The sequence below is a fragment of the Galleria mellonella genome, unplaced genomic scaffold, assembly GCF_026898425.1.
Source record: "Galleria mellonella isolate WM207_F2 unplaced genomic scaffold, CSIRO_AGI_GalMel_v1 utg158, whole genome shotgun sequence".
NCBI lineage: Eukaryota > Metazoa > Arthropoda > Insecta > Lepidoptera > Pyralidae > Galleria > Galleria mellonella.
The window spans coordinates 889,005-914,027 of record NW_026442003.1 but is presented as its reverse complement, the minus strand read 5'-3'; the positions used below and the strand labels follow the sequence as shown (position 1 = coordinate 914,027).

General features: G+C 37.0%; 1 protein-coding gene across 1 annotated transcript; it reads left to right on the top strand.

Annotated features, from left to right (window-relative positions):
* Window positions 1-35: 35 nt before the first annotated feature.
* On the top strand, window positions 36-19,906 carry LOC113522155 (dentin sialophosphoprotein). The gene is made up of 10 exons (XM_052892349.1): window positions 36-106; window positions 491-524; window positions 800-1,252; window positions 1,773-2,955; window positions 6,299-7,433; window positions 8,304-8,418; window positions 13,981-14,072; window positions 16,152-16,185; window positions 16,855-17,301; window positions 17,873-19,906. Exons 1-10 carry the CDS (start codon window positions 68-70, stop codon window positions 19,285-19,287), a joined length of 4,947 nt encoding a protein of 1,648 aa, XP_052748309.1. The 5' UTR covers window positions 36-67; the 3' UTR covers window positions 19,288-19,906.
* The last annotated feature ends 5,117 nt before the right edge of the window (window positions 19,907-25,023 follow it).

Below are 25,023 nucleotides of genomic sequence, written 5' to 3'. Positions count from 1 at the left end.
CATTGTTATGGTTACTATATTAAGGATATATTATGACAGATTTTTCATAAGTTTGAATACATCCGCAATGATCAGCAACATGAGGTTCGTTCTGCTTCTCGCTCTGGTAATTGTCAATTTTAATATCATTATTATTTAAAAATGTAAGGTACTGTTTCGTTCATGATACCTCTCATGCATTGCCATTCTTGACGATTCAGGTGTTATTCCTTTGGACTCTGTAAATTCACTGCCATATCCCACCCTTCAAACCGAAACACAGACATGCAAATACAACTGCTTCACAGAAGAAACACTTGGGACAGAGGTATTCAAGCAAATGACTTTTGTACAAACTTCCCCTCTGGTAAATTCTCTCTGTGTATAGACGATTATTACCACTTTCCATCAGGCGGGTTGATAGCTTATTTGCTATTTTGAGTTACTTAAAATGTGCGAGGTTTTAGATTCGCCTTCATGTTTTTTTACATTGAACTAATTTTATTTGCAGGTCGGCTCTGCCGTTTGCTTTCCAAATATCGCCAGTAAGTACCTATCCATACTTCATAATACCTAATTTATTTATGATTATCATCAGTATATCGGCTATTAAATGTCTATTGTTGAACATAGGGCTCCCTTTTGGGGGGGATTTATTAGTAATTTCCACACTTGGCAAAGATCATAGCTATTTCATCTTTTTCGAAATTTATTTATTCGAGGCACGTCTAATACAACTTCCTTGAAATCAGCTTATATACTAGTGGATTAATAGAACAGATACAAGATATTAACAATATCAATTACGTTATGTTAACAGACATTGGCTTAGATGCCGCGGGAGGCGTGTCGGGTGTTGCCGGTGCTAGCGCAAATGCAGCCAGTGTGGGATCACAAATAGCAGCTGGCACCGCAGGCAGTGTTGCAGCAAGAACTGCAACCGGAGGCGCTAACATTGTTGCCACTGGAGCCGCGACCGGAATACTTGCTACCGCTGAAGCTGCAACCGATATTGCCAGTGGTAACCCTGCCGGTGCAGTTAGTGAGGTTGCAAGTACAGGTGCAACAGGAGCCATAAACGTAGCCAACACAGCCGGTAACACTGTAGCCGATGACTCAACTACTGCTGCCAACGGAGCTGGTAATGTAGGTGTTATCGGATCAACGCAAAGTGCTAGAGCTGTGAGCGCTGCAGCAAATGCTGGTGCTAATGCAGTACAGAATGCAAGTGGAAATGGACTTTCGGCTGGAGTTTCAGGCGCGGCTGGTGCAGGTTAATACTTTGTTTCTTTCGTTTAATGTGCTACTATTATTTTTATATTCACACTTCCATCTAGTATGAACGATTTTACTACGAGATTAATAAAATTTTAGTATCATTAAATAGTATTGTATATTAAAAGATTACTGAACTGCTGAATTACAGAAATAAAATAAATTAGGATATTTACCATAGAAATGCAATAAGCGTATGCATTATTAAATAGTAGTAGAATGACACCATTGTTTAAACGAACAAGTAAAAAATGTAAGTATCGTCCTGATGGATAGATATTCATTAAGATGACTAAGATTGCAGGTAAAATGTAAAATAAAATATGGAATATGAAATTAACAATTTATGACAAATTAAATTTATTTTTGTAGGTATCTTAACTGAGTTGAATTACGCCGAGTAATCTTTATTAAGTAAAAGACAATTATTCTAGACGCAAAAAGTAAAAACAGATAGATAATAAAGCGTTTCTGAATACAAGAGAACAGTCGTTGACTATTATTTATTTATATTGCAGGAATTAATGCTTCAAATAGTTTGAGCAGTGCAGGATCTAACTTAGGCGGCAGTTCAAGTGGATTAAACTCAAATGGCAGCTCCAGCAGCAGCTCAAACAACTTAAGCGGATTAAACTCTAATGGCAGCTCCGGCAGCAGCTCAAATAACTCAAGTGGATTAAACTCAAATGGTAGTTCCGGCAGCAGCTCAAACAACTCAAGCGGATTAAACTCAAATGGTAGTTCCAGTAACAGCTCAAACAACTCAAGCGGTTCCAACTCAAATGGTAGTTCCAGCAATAGCTCAAACAACTCAAGCGAATCAAATTCAAACAATTCTAGCAGTACCTCAAATAACTCAAGGGGATCAAACTCAAATGACTCCAGCAACAGTTTAAACAATTCAAGCGGATCAAACTCAAATGGAAGTTCCAGCAACAGCGCAAACAACTCAAGCGGATCAAACTCAAACGATTCCAACAGTAGTTCAAATGACTCAAACGGATCAAACTCAAACGATTCTAACAGTAACTCAAACAACTCTAGCGGGTCAAACTCAAATGACTCCAGCAGCAGCTCAAACAATTCAAGCGGATCAAATGCAAATGACAATTCTAGCAGCAGCTCAAATAATTCAAGCGAATCAAACACAAATGATAATTCTAGCAGCAGCTCAAACAACTCAAGCGGATCAAACTCAAATGACAATTCTAGCAGCAGCTCAAATAATTCAAGCGGATCAAACACAAATGATAATTCTAGCAGCAGCTCAAACAACTCAAGCCGATTAAACGCAAATGGTAGTTCCAGCAGCAGCTCAAACAACTCAAGCGGATCAAACTCAAATGGCAGTTCCAGCAGCAGCTCAAACAATTCAAGCGAATCAAACGCAAATGGTAGTTCCAGCAGCAGCTCAAACAACTCAAGCGGATCAAACGCAAATGGTAGTTCCAGCAGCAGCTCAAACAACTCAAGCGGATCAAACGCAAATGGTAGTTCCAGCAGCAGCTCAAACAACTCAAGCGAATCAAACGCTAATGGTAGTTCCAGCAGCAGCTCAAACAACTCAAGCGGATCAAACGCAAATGGCAGTTCCAGCAGCAGCTCAAACAACTCTAGCAGTTCCAACTCTGGTTCCAGCAGTAGCTCAGACGGTGCAAGCTCCAGTGACAGTAACAATGTGAATGAAGAAATCGCTATTTAAACTAAAAGTTCGATTTTCGAATAACAGTGTTACCAACAGTAATTAAAACACTAATGAATTCTTTTTTAAATTCATACTCAGTCTTTAGCTGTGAATTCAAAGGTTCTTCAAACAATGATACAAATATTTCAGATGGCGAAATCTCTAAAAGAAAATTTGACAATAGTAAAATAATAACTCTAAACATGTGTCGACTACAAACATTTCCATGTGATGCTGCTTCAACATTCAAAATTGCGATGATTTGCCCTTTTTTGCCATTCTAAGTCGTATATAAAAAAAATAGATACTGTAGATTTGTATACTGCTCTGGCTCTATGTAAACAGTCGTCTTAAAATATCGAAGTTGTGTAACACTTGCATGAGTTTTAAAGTTAGTTGTTTCCATTATCGAATAAAATAGATATAAATATTACGTTATGTAGTAAAATAATTACTGTTTGATTTGTTTTTAGTTTCTGTCAATAAATGTGCATTATTTATTTTTGGATTTTCTTACCTTTTCTCCAGAACTTATTATTATTATTGGAAAAATGGGTTTTTTCAAGTAGAAAAACCAGTGACACTGCGACCTTTCCATTATCTTTTGCTCTCACTCTTTCTTAAATTCAAATTCAAATTCAAATTCAAATTCAAAAATCATTTATTCATGTAGGACATTTTAGCCGCTTATGAATGTCAAATTTTTACATTATAATTTTATTTTTTTCCCTACCGTTCCGTACCGTTAACTCACTCGTTCACTGCTAATTCTTATCAATGATAGGAATTTTAAAATATTTTTTTGTAGCGATGTTTTTTATCTCCTCAGAATATAAAATGTCTTTTCCAAAGGAGATATATCGTTTATGTATGAGTGGGCTACAGCCACACATTCAGTGCTGCGGCGTTTCTTCCTCATTGTGACAAAATCTGCAAACAAGTTTTGGGCATAAGCCTAGTTGGGCATATGCTCGTTTAGTTTGCAGTATCCAGTGAAAGCTTTTGTTAATACACACATTATTTTTAATCAAAAGCTGTAATTTCTTAGAGTAATTTTCTGAACATCCCTTCTCCAGAACTTATTAAATGTATCTTAATATACATCAGTTGTTATAATTAGATTTATAAAGGCACCTTAAGAATCTTGCATAAAGCATAGTCTAATTCAGCCGCAGATTATTTTTGGTGTTTGACCCAAACTGTTATTACTTCTTATCATGTTGGCTGTTAGCTTGTCTGCCACTAAGAACAACCAAAATCTGGTCTGCCATTCCAAGTTGATAGTTTTTCTATTGACATTAAAATAATTTTTTTTCAACTTAGAGCCCATAGAAAGATAATGCCACTGGTGTCATCTTTAACCTCGTTTAGGGCCAATATTTAGGTCTAGTTAATATCATTATGCAACCAAAATCAGAAAAAAAAATCACTTTAAACTGATTTTTTTTTATGCAACTTAGAATGGCAAACAGGCTGACGGCCCATTTTAAGGAAAGTGATAACCGTCGCCTATAGACATGAGCAGTACCATGGATATAACAGAGTATACTGTTTCGCCCGTGATACCCCCATGCGTTGCCTTTCCTAAGGACTCAGGTGTTATTCCTCTGTACCCTGTAAATTCACGCCATATCCCACCCTTCAAATCGAAACACAGCCATGCAAACACAACTGCTTCACGTTTGAAACACGACTGGGGCAGAGGTACCCAAGCAATCGACTTTTGTACAAAGTCTCCCTCCTTCCCCCTACTTTCTGTCAGGTGGTCCGTCAGTTTGCTTTTTCAATTTTAAGTTGCAGAAAAAAATGGTTCAGCTGCTGGGCCTTGTCTCTCAATAAGTTCAAGTAATACTAAGCTACGTGCTACTTAGAAAGACATGCTAGCTTGAGCAAAACGCCTACTTGAATAAGCTTAGCATTAAATGACAAACGTGACTTTGGTAATATTAAGAAAGCAAATCTTAAAGTAGTTTTTTTATTTATTTGATACCACGCAATGGGCAAACAGGGACATAGCTTATCTGACGGTAAACGGTCACTGGACACGTGACACCCCTTGTGTTGTAGAAATATTTTATTTAATTGGTGAAAATGGAATGGTAACATCACTTACTCTATCGGTATACGCTGACGGGGCACTAGAGATAGATAGGTGAAGATGAAAGCAGGTCAGTTAGCCTATCGTGAAGAATTCATAAAGGAGTAACCACAATGGTTTCCAGGTGGAACCGCGTGGAGGTCGACCTGATTAGGTGTATTGTTAGCAATGGGCTGTTAGAACCCATTACTAACAATCCCTTTCCCCCCTGTAGATTTTTTTCTATGGGATGGTAACCCCGCCTATGCTATCGATATACACTACCGGGGCACCAGCGAGAGATGATTGGTGAGGATGAAAAGGCAGGTCAGTTAGCCCATTGTGACGAATTCAATGATAAATTAGTCGCAATAGTTTCCAGGGGGAAACGCTTGGAGGTCGACCTGATAAGGTATATTGATAGCGATGGGGACTAACCTCCCCATTACTAACAATTCCTCCCACCCCCTAAAGAAATATTAGGGGTGTCACGTGCGCACTGCATACCTTGAAGAAACCTTAATACGCTCTTTAGGGGGGAAAGGGATTGTTAGTAATGGAGACTGAGAATCCTATTGCTAGCAATATACCCAACCAGGTCGACCTCCTCGCGGTTCTCCCTGGAAACTATCATGGTTAATTCCTGATGAATTCATCATGATGGGCTAACTGGCCAGTTTTCATTCTCATCTATCACCCTTCATTGGTGCACCGCCAGCGTATCCCGTTAGCGCAGGCGGGGTTACCATACCATTTTCACCCAAAAAAAAATACGCCCTTTTTGAAGAATTCCATATTGTAGCATGTAGGGAAAATCTCAGCAAGCTTATTCTACAACCTGAGTGTTTGCGGAATGCAACTCCTCTGGAACTGCATTGTATGTGACCATTTAGGTTCTAGCGTGTAAGGATAAATTCTTTATTTATGGCGAGCAGTGCGATGATCAAAGGTGGCTGTGACATGTTTTTGAATAATTTCTCAAAACTACGTAAGTAGTTCTGAGAAATTGCTCAAAAAGATATTCCTCCGTATCCTGTAACATGGAGTTTTGTTTGTCATATGTCGTATTCGTTTGTCATATGACATTATGTCATATATGTGTAAGTATATTTGTTATTCATATATATTTATTCGTTTATATATGTAATTTTAGTATGTATGTATGTTTTGGATATGTATATATATATATATATATATATTTTAGTATTATTTTGTACACAAACATACATGGTTTTAAATTCCGATTCTGATGAATTATTTCATTCAGTTTCTTCTTCTTCTAGCGATGAAAGTTTCCGTAGTTTGCCTATTCCTTTAGAAGAAATATTAAAGACTACATTCTCTTCTTCCACTAAAAACTTTAATACCGTCCACATAAACGCCCAAAGTATTCCTGCACATTATCCAGACTTGATATCGTCTTTCAATGTAAATACCCTCCATGCTATATTTATTTCGGAGACATGGCTAAAGCCCTGTCTTCCTTCTACCTCCTACTCCTTACCAGGTTTCAACTTAATTCGCTGCGATCGCACCGGTAGGGTTGGTGGTGGTGTTGCTATATATCTTCGTTCTGATATCCCCTATGCTATTATCAACTCTTCTCTAAGTACTAATTCTTCCTGTATTTCTGAATACCTTTTCCTCGAAGTAACCCTCGCCCATTCCAAGGTTCTGCTAGGAGTTTTCTATAGTCCATCCTCCTCTACTGATTATTTTTCCTCCCTTGAAAACCTGTTAGAGAACCTTATCCCTTCCTATAGTCACACGATTATTATGGGAGACTTTAATACATGCCTTCACAAAAATGACCTGCGCGCGAATCGTCTTAAGTCTCTAGCCAATGCTTGCAATCTAGAGATCCTACCCCTTCAAGCCACCCACTTCTTTCCTAACTGTAACCCTTCCTTGCTTGATTTGATTTTAGTCTCATCACCTGACCATGTTGCCAAACACGGCCAATATCCTGCAGATGCATTCTCGTTCCATAACCTCATTTATTTGTCATATAAAATTCGTCCTCCCAAAGTTAAACGGAAAATCGTTATGCAGCGCAATTTTAGTGGTATTGACATTGACCGATTACGACAAGATGCTGCGGAATGTGATTGGTTGAGTATTGGCACAGCAGCTAACATTAATGAGCAAGTGGAATTATTTAATAAATTGATTTTAGAACTGTATGATAAACATGCTCCGATACGGCCAGTCAGGGTTAAGCATTTACCTGCACCTTGGCTTACAGATAAAATCAAGTCCATAATACAGAAGAAAAATATTGCTAAAGCTAAATTTAAGTCGGCTCCAGACAGATACCGTGATGATTACATCAGTGCTAGGAATCTCTGCAATAGGATGTGTAGGGAGGCTCAACGACGCCACATCCATAAATCTGTAGAGAATGGTGATCCAGCAAAAGTTTGGAAATTTCTCAGGTCATTAGGGGTTGGTAAAAATCGTAACGATAATCCCGTTAATCTTGATATTGAAAATCTTAATAATCATTTCTGTCCTTCTTCTGTCATAGATAGTAATGAAAAATCTAAGACATTGAATTATCTTTCATCCACGTCTAACCCTGATTGTACTCCTTTTATCTTTGATCAATTGACCGATTGTGATGTTGAGAGGAGTTTGCTTTCTATATCATCAAATGCCGTTGGCACCGATAGCATTAGTCGTAATATGATCTTACCTATCCTTGATATCCTTTTACCTACCATCACCTTACTTTTCAACAATTCCCTATCCTCTGGTATCTTTCCTTCAGTGTGGAAAACAGCATTCATCATTCCTTTACCTAAAATAAAAATTCCTTCCTCGTTCTCAGATTATCGTCCGATTTCCATACTTCCCTTTCTATCCAAAGCCCTAGAACGCCTTGTCCAACTAAAACTTAACTCTTACTTAACTAGAAATAATCTTTTAAATCCTTTTCAATCTGGTTTCCGCCCTGGTCATAGTACGACGACTGCTCTTATTAAAATCACAGACGATATCCGCTTTGGCATGGAGAATTCTCAATTAACTGTCCTAACGTTATTGGATTTTAGCAACGCCTTTAATACTGTTGATTTTGATATTTTATTAGAATTGTTGGCCTCTCTTAACATATCTCCAGTGGCAATTGACTGGTTTCGTAGCTACCTGTTTGGACGTCAGCAGCGCATTCGTATTGATGACGTTTTGTCTTCTTGGTGCCATACGTCTGCTGGCGTACCGCAGGGTGGCGTCTTATCTCCTCTTCTTTTTGCCTTATTTATTAGCACTATCTCTTCTAAACTTCAGTCTTCCTACCACCTTTATGCAGATGATCTCCAAATTTATTCTCTGGCCCCTCTCGCTGATATCGCTTTAGCAATATCTACTGTTAACACTGATCTTACACATATATCAGCCTGGAGTAAATCTTATGGTCTTGTTGTAAACCCTTTAAAGACACAAGCCATCATTATAGGTAGCCCCAGGCTTATTTCAAAAATTTCCTTGGAGAGTCTCTCGCCTCTGATTTTTGATGGAGTTCTAATAGATTACAAAAAAAAAGTAAAAAATCTTGGCATTATCTTTGACAGTACTTTATCGTGGTCTCCGCAAATTTCAGAGGTTAGCAAAAAAATTTTTGCTGTTACTAGCGCCTTGAATAGATTACGCAATTTCCTTCCTGTTACCACCAAAATTGCGCTTGCACACTCCTTACTCCTGCCCATTCTTGACTATGCCGACTCCTGTTATTTAGACCTTACTGAAGAGCAATTAAACAAGCTTGAGCGTCTTCAAAATTTATGTATTCGCTTCATATTTGGTCTTCGCAAGTATGATCACATTTCTCAATTTCGTACTCAACTCAAGTGGCTCCCTATCCGTTTTCGTCGTAATTTACATATCCTATCTCTCCTTTACGCGACTCTTTTTAACCCCATTGTTCCTGATTATCTTAAAGACCGATTTGTGTTTCTTAGTGAGGCCAATGGCCAAACTTCACGCAGTGTCAATAATCTCCGTCTCAAATTTCCAACTCACTCCACTTCCTTTTATTCCAATTCCTTTACTGTACAGGCAGTTCGTCTGTGGAACTCACTACCTACCTCTATACGGTGCGCTCAATCTCTCGCTAGTTTCAAAACCTCTGTTAAAGCCCATTATCTCTCCCTTTAAGTAACTATTTTTTCCCATGTTCTATCTTCATCTTCCAGTGTCACTCTCTCCTGTTGTATGTGTACTTTTAAGTTTGTGTATGTTTATGTATGTATTTGTTTATGTATATATATGTATATACATGTATATGTATATATCTTTGTATATATTTGTTTATATATAATTAGTACTAATATAATAGTGCGCCACCTACCCTTTATTTTTCTTTGTTTTCTCAATGTTCTCTACCCAAAGGTTGTCTGGAAGAGATTGCTTAGCGATAAGACCGCCTTTTGTATCATTTCTTATTACAGTTAAATGTGTTTACTATTCTATAAATGGTGCAATAAAGTGTACATAAATATGTATATCAATAATTACTAGTACCGCATTCGAGTATTCTGACACTTGCCTATGGTTGACTGGGAGAGAATGCTTCTAACATTAAGTCCGCCATGTACACATATTTGTACTAATGAATAAATAAATAAACTACTCCGTTATACAAGCGGTAGAACATGCAAAGGGAGGCTAAGTCTTGCCTTAAATTAAAAGCTCGATACCGTCTGTGAGCTTTTTTTTAATGGTTAATAAGGGAATGGTAACTTCGCCTGTGCTATCGGTATACACTGGCGGGGCACCAGTGAGGGATGATAGGTGAGGATGAAGCAGGTCAGTTAGCCTACCATGACGGATCTAACAATAAATCAATCATGATGGACAATTGCCGCTAAATGTACATAGAATTTTACTCTGCATTAAAGTTTGTTTATATATATATATATATATATATATATATATATATCTAATATATAAAATTCTCGTGTCACGGTGTTTATTACCAAACTCCTCCGAAACGGCTTTACTGATTTTCATGAAATTTTGTGTGCATATTCGGTAGGTCTGAGAATCGGCCAACATCTATTTTTCATACCCGTCAATGATAAGGGTGACCCACCCCAAAATATTTTTTTTTATTAGTTTGACAATTTTTTTTATTTTTATTTTATTATAATTTAACATTGAAAAATACATACAACTTTAAATTTTCATCGTTTTACGATCAACCCCTGTATTTTAATTGCAATTTTTATATTTTGCAATAAGTGGTAAAACAACGTTTACGGGGTCAGCTAGTATATATATATATATATATATATATATATATATATATATATATATATATATTACACACCACCACCACCACATGGCACCACATGGCTTGCCCTGCCTGAATCAATATATTAAGCATCCTATGTACTAAGTTAGGTTAGGTTAGGTAACCTACTGGTGTACCAAATTTTATTCAAATTTATTTAGCAATCTTTACGTGAAATACAATTAGTACACGTGCCGAATGTAATGGCGTATGGAATTCTACATTTATGCCAGAACAAATATACATATTGTTAATTGGCAAACAAGCTGACGGCCCACCTGATGGAAAGTGGTAACCGTCGCCTATAGACATGAGCAGTACCATGGACATAACAGAGTATACTGTTTCGCCCATGATACCCCCCATGCGTTGCTATTACTGAGGACTCAGGTATTATTCCTCTGTACCCTGTAAATTCATGCCATATTTCACCCTTCAAACCGAAACACAGCCATGCAAACACAACTGCTTTACGGTTGAAATACGAATGGGACAGAGGTACCCAAGCAAACGACTTTTGTACAAAGTCTCCCTCTGGTGAACGTTAATTAACTTATCCCATTACTTAAAATTGGTGTTAGTATTCACCAATTGGGATTCTAAAAATATTTATTTATTTATACATTTTTCTACAATTTAGTAATACATAAAAAATATGATAGAGGTAAGCAAATGTACAAAGGCGAGCTTAAATATTATTATTTTATAGAAAAAAATGTATTATTACTAAAAAATAATGAAAAAAAAAAAATTGTAAAGAAGTACCAATGGCACTATACAGTTTTTTTTTTTACAACACAGGGGGCAAACGAGCATGCGGCTCACCTGGTGGTAAGTGACTACCGCCGCCCATGGTCACCCACAACACCTACGGCATTGCAGGTGTGCTGCCGGCCAAGTTAATTACAGACCTATTATTAAATAGTGCCGGGTATATAATAAATATGTCTTTTCTTTCTCTGTTTGTCTTTCTTTCTTTCTCTCTCTCTCTCTTTCTTTCTTTTTTCTTACTTACTATTATTACACCTTTTTCCTTTTTTTTTTTGGGTGCTCCTTTTCAGCGTTCTCTTCGAGACGTGGGTGTGCGCGAGCAATCGTCCCGTCCCGAACGCATTGGTCCGTCTCACAAGGCGGACCCCTTCACTAAGTGACCCGTTGTTTACACCTTTTGTCCTAGTGATTTCCCGATTTGTTATTAATCTCCTTTCGAGAGTATTTTTGTCATGATTACAATAAAATTTGGTTATTTGTTCTTAAGTTCTATTAGCGATTGTTATAAATTTATTTAAGTACTTATAATTGTAGGTACTTACTATACATTTGCTGTAAAACAATGAAAAGACCTTCGTTTTTAGGGTTCCGTACCAAAACAGTACAGAGCAGGGTTCCTTGTATAATAGAGACCAGAGGGAGACTTTGTACAAAAGTCGATTGCTTGAGTACCTCTGTCCCATTCGCGTTTCAACCGTGAAGCAGTTTTGTTTGCAAAGTTGTGGTCAATAAATATTTCCTTTCTATAAATACATATTTGCGTTCGAAAACGGTTATTCCTAAATGTAAGCTACAATTTCAAAGCTTCAGAAGATTATTAATGTCTGCAGTAACAATTTACATAATATATAAAGAACGTAGACGAATTTTGCCATCACTAGATATAATCTGTTATGTCCGTGGTACTGCTCATGTCTATAGGCAACGGTTACCACTTTCCATCAGGTGGGCCGTCAGCTTGTTTGCCATTCTAAGTTGTATAAAAAAAAGTCTAATTTAAGTCTAGTTCTTTTTTTCGTTTGTAAATTGTCACAATATTGTACACCGCTCTACCCGCTGACATTGATGCTCCTTTCCACTTTGGGTGTTGCTGGAAGAGAACTCTTTTAGAGTTATGCTCGCCTTTGTACATTTGATTACCTCTGTCATATTTTCATGTATAATTAGTGTGTACAATAAAGTATAAATAATTAAAAAATCTAATTAAGGTGAGCATTTTATCTCAACTCTTAATTATTAATGCTATCCATTTGGAATTTGCAATATTTTATATGTAAATATGTGCTACGTATATTGCAGTGGAAATAATTAAAAAAATGTTTTTTTTTTTTTACTAGGGTGTAAAAAGGACACTTGATACGACACGACGAACTTATGAACATTATAATAGAAGGTAAGATAGAAGGAAGGAGGGGGAGAGGGAGACCGAGACATAGTTGCATCAGGCAGATCAAGGAAGGAGTTGGTGTCGTGTCGTATCAAGAGGTGTAGAGACTCGCTGGAAATCGTAGTGAGTGGCAAGAGCTCCACCGACAAGAGCGCAGCTCTTAAATAGATAGATAGATAGATAGGGTATAAAAAAGGGGTATCTAATTATTTTTTTAAATTGTTACCTATTAGTCCTAAAATTTTATTATGCCTAGTTTTTTATATATAATCGAAAATGTGTGAAAAAATTACCCCTTCCCCTACCTCCGAAGTTTGTGAAATGAAAAATCTGAAATGATTACATTTTATAAAGTTATATTAATATATGAATATTACAGTGAAAATAAAGTTTATAACTGGAATTGTTTCGGAGAAATTATCAAAATATCTCCAAACAAAAACTTAGTCATGTCCTAGGATTTTATGGCTGTTATGGCTTAAAATAAGGAATTTCATTAAATTCTAAAGTAAAAAAAGATTTCTTTTTTCATAATAGATGACAATGGTATGGTAATCCCCAGTGCGCTATCGGTATAAGCTGGCGGGGCACCAGTGAAGAATGATAGGTGAAGATGAAGCAAGTCAGTTAGCTCATCGTGACGAATTCAACAAGAATTGATCACGATGATTTCCAGGGGAAACCACGTGGAGGTCGACCCGACGGAGTATATTGCTAGCAATGTAGCTGTCATACTCCATTGCTAACAATCCCCTTCCCCTTGTAAGAGATGATTGGCGAGGATGAAGCAAGCAATTCAACAATAAATCAATTATGATGGTTTCCAGGAGGAACCGCAAAGAGGTCGACCTGATAGGGTTAATTGGTAACAATGGGGTTACTAATCCTCATTACTAACAATCCTTTCTCCCCTCAGTAAAATAAAGGGTTGTCCTACTCTCCCCTACTCGCTGTGCCTCATAGAGTTGTTTTAACATTTACCAACCATATTATGGAATGCAATAAGAAATAAATAAATAAATAAAATTCCTAACAGAAATAATAATAATTAATAGGTAAATTTCATATAAAATACAATAAGGTAATTTCATATTATATATGATCTTTTTTTTATACAACTTAGAATGGCAAACAAGCTGACGGCTCACTTGATGGAAAGTGGTAACCGTCGCCTATAGACATGAGCAGTACCATGGACATAACGGAGTATACTATTTCGCCCATGATACCCCACATGATATGATGTGATTATTTACATATTTAAATAATAAAATCTCACATACACATAAGTCAAATAAATTCCAAAACTATTTACTGATTATTTCTAAGTACGGAATCCTCGACGAGTGAGTTCAACTCACACTTGACCGGTTTTTTATATAGATATTTTATAAGGGACATTTAAGCAAACAGATGGGGTATTTGCTTAAATGTCCCTACTGTTATTGATACAATTTGTCATTAACAAACAATGAATACTGCGTCACACTCATTGTTACTGTGACTATATTAAGGTCCTAAAGTGAGAAAATTCCATAAGTTTGAACACATCCGCATCAGTTTCACCATGATCGCCAACATGAGGTTCGCTCTGCTTCTCGCTCTGGTAACGTACAGTTTTATTTATTTAAAATTAGAATTAATTATATCATATTAACATTATAATAGGAAATTAATATCATTCAATTTTTAATTAAATTTAATTAATATCTGTCAAAGGGAGTGTTCTGTTAGTAAAGATTTTTATTATTGCCACATTATTGTACACCGTTTTACCTGCTGACATGGGTGTTCCTTTCCACTTTGGAAGAGATCTTCTAGAGTTAAGCCTTTCGCCTTTGTACAGATATAAATACATGAAATAAATAAATAAAAACATTTATTTTAAAGAAACAGGTTGTAAAACGAAAACCATTTCATAAAAAATTAAGAAGGAGGAGGAGCCTTGGGCCTCCTATTTTAATCTACAGCTGGGAGGCACCGTGTCAATATGGGAGGCATAACTTGTTTGGCGTTTTCATCTAGTGTTTCTTTGGGCGAAATGTTTGAGTCAACTAACAGGGCTTTCTCTTAAAATTGTCAAGTTCACTGGCAGAATGTTTTCTTTAAATCAAAAACTTCGGGTTCACTGGCAGAACTCTCCCTTTAAAGAAAATAATTGTTAGGTTCCCTGGCAGAACTCTCCCTTTAAAGAAAAAAAAAAGAGTTTTACAGTTGTCCCATAAATTGATGCTAATGATTTCATTCTATTCACAATTGCATCTTTTAAAAGAGTATTCTCACATTTTGACTAGCCTCCTATACTTATATAAAGTATCCATTTGTTAAGTATAAGGGATTAAAATTTTTAAGCGGCTTCCAAGATTTGTGAGCTTGAACTTTTTATGACATTTTTTTATACAACTTAGAATGGCAAACAAACTGACGGTCCACTTGAGGGAAAGATGTAACCGTCACTTATAGACATGAGCAGTACCATGGACATAATATAGTCCCCATGATATTAATTATTATAGTTAAGACGTTAATTCTAAACTATTTCTTACAACTCTATTCATAATTAATGGGGTTTATTTCCGTACTGGTTCTGTATCATTGTATAATAATAGACAAAAAGTCTAAAAATCATTGTTTTGGGTTCCATTGTGTTCATATAGGTTCCTTATAATAGTTTTTCTTTTATATCTTCCATGTACAAACAGCTACCAAGTAAATTTTTTTATATTATTGTAGATTATATCATACACGTAAAATGTATGATAAATAAAATGTAAATGTAAAGCATAATTTTATCGTACTCCCTATCAAACTGTTTGTTACTCCTTTCCATCCAAAAGTAAAGCCTAACTGCGGTTGACAACCCACCTGACAAGCGTGGCAACTATTGGTAAAACCCACCCCATAGAGGAAGTTCAACAGTGGACAATTAAAGACTGATATGGTATCCAAAAAGATCGCTTTTTAGCGATAAAGCCACCTATTGTTTTCTTAGTGTAACCTTCTCTTGTAATTGTTTGCATTTTTATTAAGTTAACTACTGTAACTTTTTGTTGGGAACCATAAATAGAAATTAATTATCTATTTATTTGATTAAATTTATAATCAAGAATGAAGTAGCTTTTTTGCATAGCAAAATTAATTATTGGGATTTTTTTTTACCTATTTATACATATTTTTATGATATAATGTGTATTTATTTTTGATATCTTGTTTCTGGTCATCGCTAGCGTGTCCATGAGATAAAGTGAGATCGCAAAGTTCAATGTTTCATTCCAACTCGTGGAAGACTATTCTATCATTGCATTCGCTTAATTCTTGTCTAATGGGTCAGGTCGTTAGGTGAGACGTCAGCATGTTTGCCATTCTAGGCATACACAAGATTGTATTCTACAAAAATACCGATTTTAATTGTGCCAAAACTAGTTATTTTGGTTTAAAAATTAAACTACGAGTATTAAGCCAATTTAAAATGTTTATGGGAGTAATCTGTAAGTATATCCTTTTAGCAAAAAAAAAAAAAAATTTTTCAAATCGGTTTACAACTGACGGAGTTATGAGGTGACAAACATACAAAAAAATACAATCAAATTGAGAGCCTCTTTCGTTTTGAATTCGCTTGAAAAGGACGAGTTGCTCAATTCTCCTGTGTGTTTTCTTGTAATATTTTTTTTATTTTTGTTTACAGGTCGGCTCTGCCGTTGCCTTGCCATCAATCGTAGGTACGTGCCTATCTATATATATACCACATGGGGAATTCCCGTGTGGTCTCGGCATACCTTAACCCCTTTCTTTCCAGTGGGTGTCATTAGAGGCGACTAATGGAGCGCGAGTTATGAGCACTATGGAACTAGATGGGCTAACTACTGCTTAACATAAGCCTCTACATTAAGGGAAAGGTTTGCTAATAGTTGCCACACTTGGCAGATGGATTGGCAATTGCAGCTAACTGCCTAAGCTTCAGATATGTTTTAAGAGGGACGCTACTGCCCATCCATCCTTAGCCGCCTTTTACGACACCCACCGGCAAAGAAGAGAAAGCTTATTCTATGCCAGTACCAAACGGAATTTATATCTATGTTATGGATAATAAACAAGCAAATATGAGCAGACCAGCCCGCACAAACAGCACCTGTTCACGAGTATGACGGATGAAGTAGCTATTATTGCGCTCAACTATATTTTAGTAAATTAAACGACCAAAACACAAAATGGTCACAACTCAGTTTATTGCTTCGTCCTCAAAAGAGCAAAACAATGATATTCTGTTGTGGCCAAAAGCCAGCCACAAAATTCCTTAATAAAAATAAAAAAAAAAGAAATATATATAAAATACATTGTATGTATCTATTTTATTCTAAATCTAATCCAATTTATAATGTTGTCTACAGACTTTGGCTTGGATGCATCCGAAGGCGTAGAGGGCGCTGCTCGTGCAGGTGCAAACGCAGTCGGAGGTGGATCTCTAGTAGCAGCTGGCACCGCGGGCGATATTGCTGCAAGAACTGCAAGCGGTGGTGCCAACATTGCCGAAACTGGAATTGAGACTGGAGTACTTGACGCAAGTGAGGCCGCAGCTGACTTTGCACGTGGCGATCCACTCAGCGCTGTTCGAGATGTTGCACTCACGTCTGGATCAGGTGTTAGAAGTATTGCCAATACTGCAGGCAGAACTGCAGCCGCTGATTCAATTACAGCTACTAGTGGAGCTGGGAATATAGCTGCAATTGAATCTCAATCTGGTGCTGGAGCTGTGGATGCTGTAGCCAATGCGGGAGCAGACGCCGCAGCTAATGCTGCTGATATTGCATCTGGATTTACAAGCTCGACTGGTTCAGGTAAATAATCTGTCATATTTATTTGTTTATTATTTTCGAGGGAAGCTTACAGCTTTAATAACTTAATAATTAAATATATATGACAACGATAAGCTAATTAAAAGCATGTGATTATCGAAAATTGAATTAGTTACAGATTAGATTATTTGCGATGGTTTTTCTAAAATACCTGCTGCTACTATTAAATACATATATCCATTTCTTATCTCTACTATATGCAATATTAAAAATAGTGGAACATCGTATTGTGAACCAATTGCTTCTATACTGGCCGCGAGTCAGTGGAATATTAAAAGATCTAAAGTGAAGCGAGTTAATATTAGGAATTTTTGCTCAACAAAGATGGGTATAAATACCTCAATAATCATTATTGATATTTGATAAATCATTTTAAATGATTTTATTAACACTGATTTTTTTCTATTTGTCATTATTTTGGCGTGTCACATTTACATTTGTATTTACACTACCAAATTCCATCTAATACCATAATGTTTTAGTAATACTTTTGTTATATGATTTAATAAAGTGAATAGAGTAAATTGTTCACTATTATTTACGCATGTTGCAGGAAGTGGTCGCTCCGGTGGCTTAAGCGGCAACTCTAGTGGTGGTTTAGGCAGTGGTTCAAACTCAAATGGCAGTTCCAACCGTAACGGTGGTTCCAACAGTGGTTCAAATAGATCAAGCGGTTCAAACTCAAATGGTGATTCTGACAGCGATGGCGGTTCTAACAGCAATTCAAATGATGATTCAAACAATAATGGCGGTTCCAACAATGATGGTAGTTCCAACAGCGGTTCAAACTCAAACAACGGTTCGAATAGTAATGGTAGTTCCAGAAACGGCAGTTCCAAGAGACGCCGTGGTTCTAGCAGAAACAGTGGTTCCAACAGAAGTGGTAGTTCCAACAGAAATGGTGGATCTAACAATAACGGCGACTCCAATAGTAATAGTGGTTCCAACGATGGTGGCTCCAGCAATAATGATGGTTCCAATAGTAACGGTGGTTTGAACAGTAACGGTGGCTCCAACAATAATGGTGGATCTCGCAGAGGTTCCAACAGTAACCGTGGTTCCAACAATAATGGTGGTTCCAACAGCGGCTCAAACTCAAACGACGGATCCAACAGTAACGGTGGTTCCAACAGTGATTCAAACTCAAACGATGGTTCAAATGGTAGTGGTAGTTCCAGGAACGGTGGCTCCAACAGAAATGGCGGTTCCAACAGAAATGGTGGCTCCAACAGAAACGGCGGTTCCAACAGAAACGGCGGTTCCAACAGTAATGGTGGTTCCAATAGTGACGGTGGTTCCAGCAATAATGGTGGTTCCAACAGTAACGGTGGTTCTAACAGTAATGGTGGTTCCAACAGTAATGGTGGTTCCAACAATAACGGTGGATCTCGTAGAGGTTCCAACAGTAACCGTGGTTCCAACAATAATGGTGGATCGAACAGCGGTTCAAACTCAAACGACGGATCCAACAGTAACGGTGGTTCCAACAGTAACGGTGGCTCCAATGGTGGCTCCAGCAATAATGGTGGCTCCAGCAATAACGGTGGCTCCAGCGGTAACGATGACTCCAACAGTAACGGTGGTTCCAGCAATAATGGTTCAAATTCAAACGGTGGTTCTGACAATGATTCAAATAGCTCAAACGGTTCAAACTCAGGCAGCTCAAACCGTAACGGCGGTTCAAGCAGTTCGAACTCAAATGGTAATTCTAGCGGAAGCTCAAACAGATCGAGAGGTTCCAACTCAGGTGGAAACTCCAGCAACGGTTCAAATGGCTCTAGCAGTTCAAACTCTGATGACAATTCGAGCGGTAGTTCAGATGGCTCTAGTAGTTCAAGCTCAAGTGGCAACTCCGTCAGTATTTTAGATGGCTCTGGCAGTTTAAACTTAAGTGGCAATTCCAGCAGCAGTTCAAACGGCTCTAGTTCAAGTTTTAACGAAAATAGTAGCTCAAGCACTTCAGACTGAACTGTTTGAAAGAGAAAACGGTTATTCTAACAGTGTTAAAACAACTAACTGTAATTAAAACAACTCCAGCAATAAAAATTCCGAATTGCAGTCGAACAAAAAATACAATTTTGATCCTAATAGTAATTAAAACAGTGCTTCTAACGGTTCAAGCAATGAAGAATCCAATATCCTCGTTGGAGATTCTGACGATAACTCCAAAGAGGGGTATCCAAAACAAACAGTTCTACTGATGCTGCGTCTATATGGGATACATCGTGCACGAAATTTCGATTTTTTGACAGTTTACTCCATACGTTTTGCAGAAAACTGAGTTGCGTTGCTTTACTACAGAGCCATAATATATTTCGGCGTTAGTTTTTTTTTTACTTTTGTGCTTAACGAATTGGGAAACCCAAAATTATGTATAATCATGCCAAAATATGGAAGTTGTGTTAACACTGTTAAGAAAACGTTTAACGTAAATTTGATAATAATTCCATTATGAAGTTAGTACGCAATGTGTGATGTAGCAACATAATTACCGTTTGCTGTTTTGTTTTCACGAAATTAATGTAATAACAATTTTTTTTTTGTTTATTATTCTTTCATTTCTCTCAATAAATGTTCATTCATCATTTTTCGTTTTTTTTCTTTTAATAATTTCTTATTTTCTTTTTGGATGTTAGAAAATATATAGTATATCAATTATCAAAATTCGTATATATATATATATATATATATATATATATATATATATATATATATATATATATATATATATATATATATATATATATATATATATATATATATATATATATATATATATATATATATATATATATATATATATATATAACTTATAAACTAAACTTTAATGCACAGTAAAATTCTATGTACATTTAGCGGCAATTATCCATCATGATTGATTTATTGTTAGATCCGTCATGGTAGGCTAACTGACCTGCTTCATCCTCACCTATCATCCCTCACTGGTGCCCCGCCAGTGTATACCGATAGCACAGGCGAGGTTACCATTCCCTTACTACTTACTTACCTTACTATCAATAAAAGAAGTTTCTTTCTTTAATGCAGATTAAGTCATATGAAATGGCCCATAATGGCGTATTTGCTAAGATTTTTTTAATGAGTGATAATGGAATGGTAATTCCGCATGTGCTATTGGTATATACTGGCGGAGAACTAGTGAGGGATAGGTGAGGACGAAAGCAGGGCAGTTGAACCATAGTGGTGAATTCAACAAGAATTATTCACAATGGTTTCCAAGGGGAATCGCGTGGAGATTGATTTGATTAGTGGCTCTATTGTTAGCAATATAGGATATTTTGCTAGCAATAGAGTATTTTTTCTAACAATATAGAATGGCAAACAAGCTGACGGCCCACCTGATGGAAAGTGGTAACCGTCGCTTATAGACATGAGCAGTACCATGGACATAACAGAGTATACTGTTTCGCCCATGATACCCCCCATGCGTTGCTATTCCTGATTATTAACAATCCCTTTCCCCCTTTTCTAGAACTTAGCCAGGATGGTTTCCAGGGAGAACACGTGAAGGTTGACTTTACAGCAATAGGTCGACATGGTCAAGTTCTTAATGACTTGTTCGCAATACTAAGAATTATTATTATTATTACATCGTTAACTGTCCACTGCTGAACATAGGCCTTTCCCATAAGGGGAGTTTTGCCAGTAGTTGACACGCTTGGCAAGCAGATTGGCAATCGCAGTTAGCTTTTAGTGATGTTTTAAGAGGGACGCTGCTGCCGCTGCCCTCTAGCATTAAGTTCCCTTAGTCCCCTCTTGCGACACCCACAGGAAAGAACGGGTGGTCCATTCTATGCTCTCTATATTCTATTCTATATATTCTGAGTCCTCAGGAATAGCAACGCATGGGGGGTATCATGGGCCAAACAGTATACTCTGTTATGTGCATGACACTGCTCATGTCTATAGGCGACGGTTACCACTTTCCATCAGGTGGGCCGTCAGCTTGTTTGCCATTCTAAGTTGTATAAAAAAAAATGCTGGAACAGAAGAGGAACACATGGTATTGTCAGTGCAGAGCAATTATTCTGACTGTCAAATAAAAAATAATTCACAAAGCTGACGGCTAATTTCCAGTAATAGGGAGGCACCTGAAGAAGACAAAGAACTGTTCTAAACTTTTGTTCTAAATTGTAAAGTTTACTTTGAATGTCAAATAGTGATGTGTCGAATCGTTAAAAATGTATATCCACGGATACGGATACAAATACGGATCATTAGCGATTAGATCCGTAAATACGGAAATAGGGAATTCCACTTTTATACAATTTAAGATATGAGCATTTTAATTAGTGTGTGACTTTAAAGTACTATTGTGTTATTTATACTCCTTTTGAATAGAACGTAACGAAAAAGTAAAAAAAAAACATAGTTGATCCAAGTCTGATAATATTCAATATTATAAATCGATTAATTGATTAAACATAATTGTTTGTTACTCATTTCGTTTAGAGATTTTTTATGTGGTAATTTCATTAACACTTGGTTAACCATTAAACCTATTAAAAAAGACTATTATTGTCACATATAGGTTTGGACATTTATTAATTCTATTAATATTATAAACACTAAAGTTTGTTAGATGGATTTTTGTTAGTCTTTCACGCAAAAATTATCGAATGGATTTGAATGTAAGTTGGTACATTTGTCTTATATTCTTACTAAACACATAGAATACTTTATACATTATTTCACGCGGGTAAATCTATGAGAAATAGAATATAATAAAAAATTCGTTTAAGATCCGCCAAAAATTAACAAATATATTTGGGCACAGAAAAAAATTTACTTTCGCGTTGCATGATTTATGGTTTAAAAGAAATGAGAATTAACATTAATAATATTACAATTTATCAAGATTATCTCGACGTTTTTTCACTTGAAAAATCTTCTAAATACCCGTCTCTTATAAACGGACACAGATCTTTTCCCTCTCGGATATCCGCGGATATGAATACAGATGTGTGTCTGGCACATCACTAATATTAACACCTAAATAAACTATTAAGTGAATGCGTATATCTAATTTATTTCTATTACGCCCGCAAATTTATTTCGAATTCAATGTAAATACATATCAGTAACACTTGTACTAACAAAAAGTATACAGAAGCCTATGAAAAACACGAAATGTAGTGCAATAAAGTGATTTTGAATTATATTACTATGTGCAAATGGATTAAAATAGATTGAAATGTATACATCAATATATATTAAATACAACTCAATTCGAATAAATACTATACGAATTCTAGAAAACCATTCTGCATTAATTGTAATATAGTAGGTATGCCTAAACCAAGCAATACCAAAATGTAAAAAAAAAAAATAGTAAAATTTATAGCACTTTGGTATATTTTTCATGAATAAAAATAGAATAGTAACTCCGCATTCGCTAATGGTACATTGCAGGGCACCAGTAAGGGATGATAGGCGATAATGAAAAGGCAGGTCAGTTTTTTTTTTGATAGGTGAAAATGGTATGGTAACCCCGCCTGCGCTAACGGGATACGCTGGCAGAGCACCAGTGAAGGGTGATAGATGAGAATGAAAACAGGCCAGTTAGCCCATCATGATGAATTCATCAGGAATTAACCATGACAGTTTCCAGGGAGAACCGCGAGGAGGTCGACCTGGTTGGGTATATTGCTAGTAATGGGATTCTCAGTCTCCATTACTTACAATCCCTTTCCCCCAAAGTACGAGTGTATCGTCCCAAACGGCGCTTCAATCAATCGATTATTCGATTCTTAATCGAATGTCCACACCTCGCGGATATGAAGCGATTACATTATTATTAAGTTGGAGGGCAGTTAGTGAACTTGTCCTTGCACTCGGCTTGAGATCGCGAATCAAGAGCATAACCGAACTGTGATCTAGGAGATCATCAAATTACAGACAAAATATTGTGTATTTAAAAATTTGTGTAGGCCTACCAATCAAGAATTTATAACAGCATCCAGTCAAAGGTGGAAAGTAGTGCGGCGCATAAGATTCCTTCAAGTAAGTGCACGTACCTTCTTAAATATTGTAATCGCTTCATCCTCATTATCAGAAGTAAGGACAAACGTATTTCCACCGCTTAACGGTGTCCCTACAACGAGTATATTTTTTCATGGATAAAAAATAGAAGTACCCGTAACCGGCGAGCGTGTATGAAAAGATTGATGAATGTGGAAGAAGCGAAAGAGGTTTGTTTGAATCGATGTATTTGGCGTTCCATTGTTTCTGCCTACCCTAATGGGAGACAGGCGTGACAGATATATATGTATGTATGTAAAAATAGAATAGTAACTCCGCATTCGCTAACGGTACATTGCAGGACACCAGTAAGGGATGATAGGTGAGAATAAAAAGGCAGGTCAGTTAGCCCATCGCGATGAATTCAAGAATAAATTACAATAGTTTCCAGAGGGAGCTGCGTGGAAATCAATCTTATAGGGTACATTGCATTGGGACTGTTATACCCCATTGTTAACAACCCCTTTTCTCCCTACTTTGATTTTTGTTTATTGAATGATAATGGAATGGTAACCCTCGCCTTTTTTTTTATACCACTGAGGTGGCAAACAAGCATACAGTCCACCTGATGGTAAGTGGTTACCGTAGCCTATGAACGCCTGCAATACCAGAGGTATTACGCGCGCGTTGCCGACCCTGAAGAAATCTCTTTACCCCCCTTTTGAAGAACCCCATGCTGTAGTCTCTTGGGAAAACCTCGGCAGGGAGCTCATTCCATAACCTAAGTATTCGTGGGAGAAAACATCTCTGAAACTGCGCTAATATCCTTCACTGGTGTCCTTCCAACGTATACCGTTGGATGAACACCAATGAAGGATGATAGGTACGACTGAAAAGGTAGGTCAGTTAGCCCATCGTGACGAATACACCTGGAATTCAGCTCGATGGTTTCCATGGTGACCACGTAAAGGTCACTTGACAATATATTGCCAGTTATTGGGCTGTTAAATCACATTAATAATTAATTATTAGATATTGAAATTTAATACAGAGTTAGTACTTTGTGGTCTCAGCATGGACAAGCCACACTTTCCTTCTCTCTAAGGGTCGTAAAAGGCGACTCAGGAAACTTATGGTCGAGGGATGGGCAGCAGTGTCCCTCTCGGTACATCACCAAAAGCTTAACTGCGGTTGCACATCCACCTGTCAAGTGCAGTCGACTGGACCTGGCAGCATACAATACACTATTGAAGACTGGTTACATAGTTCGAAGAACTGACAACCCGTGGGAAAGAAAGGTTCTTGAATGGCGACCCCGTAGGGGTAAATGCAGTGTAGAAAGACCCTCTTCACTAGATGGAGTGACAACTTCAAATACGTTGCAGGGAATCAGTGGATGTAGGTGTCTCAGGACCATTCCTTATGGCAGGCTATGGGTAGACCTATGTCCAGCAGTGGACGAATAATGGCTGAAATGATGATAGTCATTAGTCATTAATTAAAAAACAAGGACATTGTGACCATAATTATACATCATAATCATATATCCACTATTAAACGTAAGCGTCCCCCTTGGGGGGTTTTGCTAATAGTCGCCACGCTTGGCAGGCGCCGCAATTGGCAACCGCAGTTAGGTTATGGATATATTTTAAGAGGGACGCTGCTGCCCCTTTAGCCACCCACAGGAAAGAAAGGGATGGCCTATTTTATCCTGGGACCACAAGA

What these genes read in the sequence shown, in the direction of transcription:
- LOC113522155 (XM_052892349.1), top strand. Translation starts at nt 68, where the DNA reads ATGATCAGCAACATGAGGTTCGTTCTGCTTCTCGCTCTG. An exon ending in TACACATATATCAGCCTGGA is followed by an intron (nt 8,419 to 13,980) that starts GTAAATCTTATG and finishes GACTATATTAAG; the next exon opens with GTCCTAAAGTGAGAAAATTC. An exon ending in TGCCTTGCCATCAATCGTAG is followed by an intron (nt 16,186 to 16,854) that starts GTACGTGCCTAT and finishes TGTTGTCTACAG; the next exon opens with ACTTTGGCTTGGATGCATCC.